This window comes from Tauraco erythrolophus, chromosome 2, assembly GCF_009769465.1.
Source record: "Tauraco erythrolophus isolate bTauEry1 chromosome 2, bTauEry1.pri, whole genome shotgun sequence".
Taxonomy (NCBI): domain Eukaryota; kingdom Metazoa; phylum Chordata; class Aves; order Musophagiformes; family Musophagidae; genus Tauraco; species Tauraco erythrolophus.
In genome coordinates this window covers 55,540,290-55,550,455 of record NC_141466.1, presented here as the reverse complement: position 1 = coordinate 55,550,455, position 10,166 = coordinate 55,540,290, and the positions used below count along the sequence as shown (strand labels likewise).

The 10,166-nt window shown below is 44.0% G+C and overlaps 1 protein-coding gene across 1 annotated transcript in view; it reads left to right on the top strand.

Moving 5' to 3' along the window:
* The first annotated feature begins 397 nt into the window (after nucleotides 1-397).
* ADAM17 (ADAM metallopeptidase domain 17) overlaps nucleotides 398-10,166 on the top strand; it is a 36,865-nt gene continuing 27,096 nt past the window's right edge. The window contains exon 1 of the mRNA XM_086631396.1: nucleotides 398-607. Coding sequence (XP_086487522.1) covers nucleotides 511-607 — 97 coding nt within the window. The 5' untranslated portion in view covers nucleotides 398-510. The remainder of the gene's footprint in view (nucleotides 608-10,166) is intronic.

The window sequence follows — 10,166 nt, the reverse complement described above, 5'->3', positions numbered from 1 at the left end:
CCCCAGCTCCCCTCCAACAGCGGCTGCAGGAACACGGACCCCCCCCCCCTTTCCCGGGGGCAGCCGGCAGCTCTGTGCTTCCCCCCGGTACGGGCGCCGTGGCGAGGACGCCCCGAGAGCGCGGCTGCCCTTGGCGGGGAGGAACGCCCCACCCGGCGCCTCACACCCTCGCAACGCAAAAGAGCGGCGGCGACACCTCCCACGCCGCACGGAAGGCGGGCTGCCCCCACGCCGCCTCAGAGGAGCCCGGCGCCTCGCGGAGCCGGTGCGAGGACAGCCTCCCCTCACCGCCCCTCCGCGCCCGCCCCCGCCGCCCGAGATGGCGGCCCCGCCCGCGCCCACAATGCTCCGCGCGTCAGCCGCCGCGCTTCCGGGTGCGGGCCCAGGAGGGCGCTGGGCCCGGCGCGGCGCGAGGGGCCGCCGAGTTCCCCCGAGCGGATGTGAACCGGCGGGCGGACGGACGGACGGAGCGGGAGGGAGAGAGAGAGAGAGAGCGAGCGCGCCCGGACCATGAGGCTCCGATTATGGCTGGTCCCTGCCCTCGTGTTGCTGTGGGGGCCGGGCGGGCTGCAGGCGCTGGGACGCCCGCCGCGCCGGCAGCGCTACGGTGAGGGGCGGGGCGGAACCACAGCGCTTGCCGGAGTGGGGGGGTGGTGGTGTGAGAGAGAGACCACTGCTGCGGGGCGGGGGGCGAGGGGCGCAGCCGCCTCTGGCAGGGGGTAGTGAGGGGGTGATGGGGGTAGGGGAGAGGCCACCCGCACGGGGCAGGGAGGCGCAGCCGCCTCTGCCGAGGGTAGCGGTGGAGGGGAAATGGGGGAAGAGGTGTGGGGCACGGGAAGGAGCGGGGGACGCGGTGGCCTGGCGGAGCACCCGCCTGAAGGCCGGCTGATGGCGGTAGGCGAGGCTGCGGCCCGCTCCCGTGCCTGCCTGCCGGGGGTGGGAGTGTGCTGGGGTGCAGGGGTCCATGTAGGCCCCATCCCTTCCCGGTGTGGCGGTGGTCCCCCTTCAGCTGAAGGCATAGCCGGTGGGCAGTGTGTGGGGGTCGCTGCTCTCTGCTAAAGATTTTTCCTCACAGGAGTTTGCATTATGTTAAGGCAGGATAATGATATAAGTGGCTTCCCTTCATCGTTCTCGTTGGAGAGCCACCGTTGCAGAGAGAGCCTGAAGCTATTGAAGCTGAATGTGACTTCTAGAAAGCTTAACACGGAGAACCGTTGCTTTATGTCTGTAAATTTAGTTCTGCATCTAAACTTTTACTTTAGAGTGAAGAAGTTGAAACGGTGGATGAGCTCTTACAAGAGGTGGTGGTCATTTCTTACCCAGTCAGATGTCCTGTCTCTAGTTGGTGTGGCCAGTGATGACTGCTTGGAGTCCCCTTTCTTTGCTTAGATCTCTTGGCAGATTTCCTGACAGACGTCCAGGCTGCACCTCTGTCATCATCTCCTGGACCTGAGGTGGACTTGTGGTTCTGTGCGGACCTCACTAGTCTGTGACTGCAGGAAACTGAGAAGAACAGGGTTCAGTGGTAGATGCTCCCGGAAGTTTAATAGAAAGAGAACAAACACAGCATGTCCTTTCAGTGTCAGGCAGGTCAGGGAGCTCCTCAAGCAGAGGTTGCATCTTGGGCTGTCAGATCTTTATGCCTTCTAAAGGATCTATCTGCTATGAATTTGTGTAATATTTATCTGATAGCTTTTGTATTCTTGGCATCCGTACCACCATGCCTTGACTAGGAGCTCTTCAATTTTAGGAAATAATGCATGGAGGAAAAGCTCCTTTCTTCCATTTCTAAATTTTGACTATTTCTGCTGTCAGAAATGGTCAATATGGAAGAATTGTTCATTATTGTCACACCTTTAGTGACTTACAGACCTATGTAATTTGTCCCCTTTGCAATCTCTTTTTTTTTGTTTGTTTGAGTGGAAAAATCTTAATCTATATAATAATTTGTAGCATGAGAGAAAAATCATTATTTTTATTGATCTCTGTTACTTTTATCTATACGCTTTGTATTGGATTTTTATTTTTAGTTATTTGAGATGTATGACCAAGACTGCAAGGCAGTATTTATGATACAAAGGTACAATGAATTTACAGTGATGAATGCTTTTGATTTTGTTTTCTTTCTGAGTAGTTTTTCGGCCTTTTTGTTTTTTAATAAACACTCCAAAATGTCTTTTCTTTTTCTTTTTTAATTTTTTATTTTTGAGTGATAATAACTATGCTGAAATACTTTGCTTTGTAGATATAGCGAGAATTCATTTTCCTCGTGTTATTTCACACACTGAATTTCATCAAACATTTTGTTCTGTTGTTCAGTAACCTAAATATATAAATGCATTTTGTGAGGCAGCTTGAAAAATCCAGTGTGTTCCAGTAACTGTGTTACGTTTATGCACATACTTCGTTCTTTCAGAATGCTGAGGCACTACTTCCCTAGTATCTTATTTAGCCACGGGTCTAGTAATTCACACTTTGTTATTATTACCTGTTTGTCAGGTAGGGATATTGAATGTATTTGTTGATTAGGCCTGTAGATGATACCAGAAGTGGAAATTGGTCCCACACTCACCACCTTTGAGGCCGCCTACAGCAAGACCAGTGGCACTGTACTTGCATACCATGGTTTAGTGGTTGACTAGTTTAATTTTTTCAGTGCTTTATAAATCTTGGGTTAAGACATTCATGTCCTGTTGACTTACTGCTCATTTTCTTGGCTTGTTCTAAAGTCCCTTTTCTTGGGTCTTGGAGGCAGATCTTTAGATTCATCCTATCAAGACAAGTTTTTGGGGATCTTTTTAGTCTTCTGTAGTGAATGCTAAGGTCAGTTATTCTCTTACTTCTTGGAACTGGCCTTTAGTATCCATTCTGGGTTTGTCTTTGCAGCTTGCTTGTTTTACAAGCCCCTTTGATTATTTAGCTTGGTGGTTTCTTTTGATATAATAAAAGCTATTTCATGTTTTAGCTTTATGCCTTTTATGAGCTGCTCTTGAAAATATCTTTGCCTACTTTACTGTGGTTTTATGTTCATCTTTTACTGGAGTTCTGTTGTCCTCATCTTACACACAGCTTGGTTTTCTGAAATACCGTATTTTCCTTCTAATAACTTCAACTTTGCTATTTTGAGAGCTCTGTTTAACCACAGAGCTTGAGTTTTGTGAACTGAAATCAGATTTCTGGCAAGCAGTATCTTTAAGGAAGTTTCAAGGATTACCATTTTGTGATTTCTATTAAGAGCTTTCTTACTTGTTTCCCTAAAAGTTCAGTTTTTCAGGAAGGAAAAAAATGATTATGCAGTGAAAAATAAAATTTGACAAAGAATAGAATAAATAAATAATAAGACGTGGGTAATTTCCCAGCATTTCTCAGCTGAAGTAATATTAGGGTGTGGTGCTTCAGCAGTCTAAACTGATCTAAATTGGGACTGCCACAATCCTGGCCTCAGCTTTCTGATCCCTTCCCCATTCCTGTGAGCACATTCATGGAGCTAAGCTGCCTGGAAGCTAATAGCGCCTTTTTTTTTTTTTTTTTTTTTTTTTTTTTTTTTTCCAGTAAGGAGTAGGGTGTCTGAGTCTGGGTGTTTTCTGTTTGTGGAGTGTGCTTCCTGTACTAGTTCAGTGTGACTGTCCAAATACCTGCCCTATGTGTTGGAGGGTGGTAGCGATTGTGCTCAAGGTGAGGGATGAAACCAACCTCAGTTTGTTGCCTTCAGATCATCTGGAAGTGGTGCTCTTTTTAATAATGTTGACAGCAGGGATTAACTTCTGGGAGAAGTGGGAGTCTACTAGTCAATACGATGACTGTTACTAGAGTTTTTCCTCTGAAAAACTAATGTCAACTTTTAAAAATTATTTCAGTTGCTTATCTCTGAAGATAACCTTTTGTAACTATTAAATATTAATGCGATTTGTCTTGGAGCTCAGACATATTGGAATGATAACGGGTCTTATTGTACTTGAAAAGAACAGCAGTGCCAATACCCAGCTTCAGTACTGTTGAATATATCACCAAATATATCTGAAGAACTGTGTGGATCTGTTTTACAGCACAGCGGTGTTAGTAGTGTGCTGCCACTAAACAGCATGTACCCAGGGTTGCTCAGAATAGAGTTTATATGTAAAATGTGTCTTACTCTACTGTTACCTGTTTTGAATTAAATCTTTTTATGACAAGCTAGGCAGAAAACTAGAAGAAATAAGATAACTGTTCCTATCCTGGGCAGATTATATTCTTTGAATCACTCACTGCTGCTCTGTTTCTACCCGCTATATCGTGCTAATAAAATCTGGGGCAGGTAACCTGGACTTGAATTGTTTTTTCTCCACACTGCTTGAATACCACGTAGAACTCAAAACAAACTGCGTGAGCTGAAGAAATGACCCGTTATAAATGGTTCAGTACAAACCTAGACTAGAATTTACAAGTTGTTGAGTGAAAAAAACAAATGATAGTGGTGTTGATGAAGGAACTGGGGGAGCTGAGTGATACAGAGGGCAGCATAAAATCATTCCGTTTTGAACTTGACTTCATGCTTGATGTGACAAAGCGCACAAAGTCCATCAGGCCGCCAACATAAACAGCTGCTGAAGAGTTAAGGAGTTGGAAGTTTAGCTCAGTGTCAAGAATGTGCAGTGAGATAATTACTGACAAAATCCTTGTGCAAGATGAAACTTCGTCCTTTTGGTCCAAATGGCTAATTTTCCTACTGTAGTCTGCCATTTTTCTTCCGGTTTCTTAACTCATTAATATTCTTTGAAGCAATACGGTTATTTTGGGTTGAGCTGGGTCTGCAGCTTGGCTCCACAAGCTGAAGGTTGAGTGCGTATCTCACCGTACACCACATGGAGGAGAATCCAAGAATACACAGCCTAATAGCAGTATGTGATACCTGCCTGGGATGCTGTGGGATTATTTCAGAATCATTGCAGGAATCTGTAGATGCAATGTTTCCATAGGTGGTATTACAGGCTAAGTAATAAAGATACAGTCTTCTGTATGCTTTGTCTCCATATAAGCAGCAAATGCTTCATGTAAACATGGTGTTATTGAATGCAAATTATCAATGTGATTTTTTTTTTTGTGTTGTAGATTGGCAGTCTCTTCTGCGGGGGTACTTAATATCAAGGTTTTAAAGTACTTTTTCTCCTGTTTGTTTTCTTTCTTTTGTGTGAATCAGTCAATATTTCTCTTTCCAACTGGAGGGAAAAAAAAAAAGTGCTAAAAGTGTAATTCCTGAGAGAAGTACTCAAAGTCAACAAAATGAAGAATGTCAACACTAGATTAAATTCTAATTATTGAGAACTACTCTTAACTATTGTGAGATTTTTGTAATGAGAACATAATCAAGTGCGCAGGGTGAGTTTGGTTTTCAGTGGTGCCAGTTTGATCTGACCTTTAAGCAGCTGAAAAGTAAAATTCTTGTTTGCTTTCAAGATTTGGGGTGGGTTTATTTTCCTTTCTCCCCACCGTGAAAACTGACAACTTCACTGCAGCTGTTCATTGCTGATAGCAGCAGTGACTCATCTCAGTTTCATGTTTCTGCTACTCCGGAGTTTTTGTATGTGCAGAAGCCTCAGCGTGGCTTTCTGCTCTGCAGCTGGACAGGCCACGCGAGGAAGCACAGCCAGCCGCCTCTTCAGTGCAAGGTTGTCCTGCTTGCACTCTTAACGTTACACCAGGATTTAATTACGTGTTTAGTAGTCAGTAGAGATTTATCTTTGAGACAGAAGTTTATATTTAACTTCTGTTATAAACAGGGTGATTTTTTTTTTCGTTTCCCTAGGTTTTTTATAAACTTCAGGAGTCCGAGTTGGCCTGTTTCTCAGACTGATCAAGAGAAGTCCTTTGCTGTGTGTCATAAAAAGTTAACCAAGAGCCAAGTTTCTTTAGCAAAGAGTAGCACATCCTGCTCTCTTGTTCTACAGATTTTATATGCCACACTCCAGCTTGCTTGTTTTGGGGATGTCTTGCAACCCTCTCAGTGGTTCTGATGGTCTTACTGATATCTTTTATTCTTGCAGATGTAGGCAACTGTACTGCTTGCCAGCCTGCAGCTTGTATGTTTTTAGCCCTTATTTGTCACTCATGCCCTGCATTTCTTCACAATAACCATCCTTGTCTTCCTGTGCTACTCTTAATATGCGTTATTTGTACTTTTTTTTTTCCCCCTTGATACTTGCATTTTTAACCTATGTGGCTATGTGGACTAGAGGGTGGGAAGGGAAGGAGGCTCTGTTACGCAGGGAGGCACCTATAGCTGCCATCTGCTCGATGCTGGTCTGTAATTACTGAGGTCTTGAACAAGAAGGAAGTGAGGGAAGTGATTCTGCCCCTCTACTCAGCTCTCATGAGGCCCCACCTGGAATACTGTGTTCAGCTCTGGAGTCCACAACACAAGAAGGACATGGAGCTACTGGAATGAGTCCAGAGGAGGGCCATGAGGATGATCCGAGGGCTGGAGCACCTCTGCTATGAAGACAGGCTGAGAGAGTTGGGGCTGTTCAGTCTGGAGAAGAGAAGGCTCCGGGGTGATCTTATAGCAGCTTTCCAGTACCTAAAGGGGGCCTACAGGAAAGCTGGAGAGGGACTTTTTACAAGGGTGTGTAGTGATAGGACAAGGGGCAATGGCTTTAAACTGAAAGAGGGCAGATTTAGGTTAGATATAAGAAAGAAATTCTTTATATTGAGGGTGGTGAGGTACTGGAACAGGTTGCCCAGAGAAGTTGTAGATGCCTCATCCCTGGAAGTGTTCAAGGCCAGGTTGGATGAGGCTTTGGGCAACCTGGTGTAGTGGAGGATTTCCCTGCCCATGGCAGGGGGGTTGGAACTAGGTGATCTTTGAGGTCCCTTCCAACCCTAACCATTCTATGATTCTAAGAACATGGTATCTATCCCTTGCATTCCCTGCTTTCCTTTCTCACCTTTTCAGATTATTAATAAAATCATAAGTTTCTGCCTTTCTAGTAGCTGTGATGTGCCTTGAATTTTGGAAGGTCCTGTCTGAGTGAGCCCAAAGTCATATCCACAAGAAGAGGTGCAGTTTGGTGGGGAGAAGGAGTTGGTCTCAGAAGTGCAGCCCAGACAGTAGGTAGTTTCTACCTACAATCAGCTCCACTCAAGCTTACTTTGTGACATAGGATTTTGTGGTGTAGTATCTAAGCACAGTAGAGAGGCTGACAGTTTTTGGAGAGCCAGACAAATGATCTGTTTCCAGAGAAGACTACATGCTGTGACTTGGCTGTTCTTGTCTGCAGGATATATGAAAGCATGTGATTTTTGGAGTTGGTTTTTTTTTTTTTTTTTTGAGCATCAAGTCATATGATGCTGCTCCGGTTTAAGATGAGACAGCTGTACTGCCCTTGTTTCACTTCGAACGTTTTTTCAGGGGGCTTCCTTATTTTTTATAATATCAATATTTGAGCAGGATATTGCATTCTTTTTTTCTAAAAGTGCTGCTTTTACTAGTAGAACAGACTGAGTTATTAAGTAACATAGGTCCAACAGAATAAATGTTTTTCCTTGCTGGTGCCTATTTGTGTTTAGTGAAGGAGAAAATTCGCGAGGTTGAAAATGCGTGAGGTAACGTGTAGGAGCCATTGAGGGTATTCAAAACCACCAGAAATAGCGGTTTAATTGCCTGTATGGCTTCTGCTAAACAATTTGCACCTTTAAAGAAATATTCACGCTATCCAGAAACTGATGTCTATTTTACTGTAGGTGAAAAAAAACTTTGGAGTAATATAAGGGTGCAACTGTATGAACAAGTGTTTCCTGAGATGAGCTAACGGGTGTTTTGTAGGTGGTTAAGTTTTCACGGTATCTGTCTCTGGGCATTTCTCAACGTGTGGTAAGTACCAAGTAGTTTACCCTGTGTAACTGCAGGAAAAGTATACCGTGGAGTAGCTGTTAGACAGTGAATCGCAGCCTACCTTACCTCCCAGTACGAGGTCTGTGTAACAACCATACCCCGAGGCTTTGTCTGTGCTGCACTGGTGACTAACTGAATTCAGACACCTTGTTTTCTCACGTGGTTTCAGCAAGTTTGATGCGGTTGGGATTGAGATTAAAACAAGCCTTTTAAAACATTCAGCAATGCTGATGTGGCTGGCCATTCTTATTAACAGGTTTGTCTAGAAATTTTTTTAAACAGTGCAAACCTTTATCCTTTTACAGTTTATAAGCAGACTGACGTATATTCGGTTCTTGCTTTGAACCCATTTCTCACACAAGTTCTTCTGTTCATGTATACTCGATGCCCAAAACAGCAGCCATTCTTCGGTGGAAACAAGTAAATATGATTTATCTAAACTGTTAAAAGCATGGGCTGTTTTGCATGGGATAAGTGTTTCAGTTTGCTTTGTTTTCTGTCTTTGGCAATGGCTCTGTACCAGATGTACTGGAGAAAGACATAACAGCACGTGTAATGAGCTGTTACGGAACAGCTTTCCCACAGATGGATTTTCTCAATGCATCTTCTTCATCAACAGTCTCCTAAAGGCAATGTAAACTGTTGAGAGAAGGTACCCATAAACATTTAGGCATGACTGCATCACCTCCTGCCTGGTAAAGACTGTGTGCCCAGTTGAGATATGAATACATTGGCCTTCTCCATTGGCACTCCTTGGAATGGTGCTTCAGTCAAACGATCCCACTATGTTGCAGCCGGTAACCGGCTGTTACCACAAACACGAGGGCAGCTGTTTTATGTAGAGTGATGGAGAGTTGCTTTAGCTCATATGGTTAAGGTTGGAAAGACTCCAGTCTCTGTTTCCTGGTCGAAATTCTGACTGAGGCTGTGTATTATATTTGAAGTGACTATATTTTGATTACTTTAATTAAAATATTTTTATATATGAAGAAGAGCATCATTTGAAGAATAAAAAAGTAAATAATAACAATAAAAGATAAGGAACCCTTCAACCACTCTCCAGCTGAATCAGAAGAATTGTTATTAGTTAGCTGCTCACAAGCTTTTGTTAAGCATTTGATATCCACTGGAAATCAGCTCGAGATCAGTACCCTAGTTGTAGTCACTGAGTGTCACACAAAATACAGGCTGGAGCCCTTTTTTCAGAATTGAAGATGCCAACGATTTACCAGTCACACAGCAAACTCCTCCCCAGGCGTGTTTGCTGTGCTTGTTGTAGAGCTTCTCTCTGTAGACTCGTCGTCCCATCCCAGTGCCTTTTGACAGGAGATTGATTTCTACTTTTATTCCCTTTGGGATGACTGCAGAAATAACTGCAATCATTCCTGCAAACCCCTCTGATGTTCTTGTGGTCATTTTTAGATCCTGGAAGTAATATTTTTAAGTATTGTTGGGTCTTGTGTTCATATCTTCTGGGTTAAAACTTCATGCTTCTGTATAAGCTTAACCTTTCTATAAATAACGCAGTTCAAAAGAATGCTTATGAAATGGCTGACTTGCCACATTTACTTGTTGCTTTCTGGGCAACAGATTGGGCATGAGATCATGGGAATTTACTGTTCTGGTTATGAAAGCCGAGCTGGTTGGAGAAGGGTGCCATTGGTATTTGAATTGGTAGCTGAGCACTTGAAGAGAAACCTACTTTTTTAAAAAAAACATGCAGTGGTGCCCAGCTCCGTGAGCTAAGCTGTTGCCCAGCACATTCTTGAGCTCTTTGCTGCTGGAGTAGCCTACTGGCCCATAATTTACGTAAAAGATAGTTTCCTGTGTCTTAGAAGTTGCAAAGTCTAGTGGCAGTAGGCTTTTAGCCTTGAAACGAGGTGGAAGAAGAGGAGGAAACAGTGAGTTCAAAGCTGGAGGCAAAGGTAAAGTCACTGCTGTGGATTTCTTCTTGAGGATTTCGGGTATTATCTTTGTTGCCGATGTTCCTTCCCTGTTTCTCTTACAAACTTGAGATACGTATGTTCTGGTGAGGTCTCTCCCTCAGGGGAGAAGGTGCAATGAGTTGAAGGCTGGTGATCATAAATACATATTTGGGGTATCAGGATGAAACTGAAGTGTCCTTTTCAAAAAAAAAAAAAAAGAGGAATGCAGAAATCTAGGTGGGGCTGTGAAGGAACCGCAGAAAAGTGGTTTGGGAAAACCTGAGTCAGCTTGATGCTGTTGAAGCCCATGGGAAATGGCTCTTGGACGATAGTGAAGATAATGAGGAAGGAATGCCAGAAAGATTATAAAACTT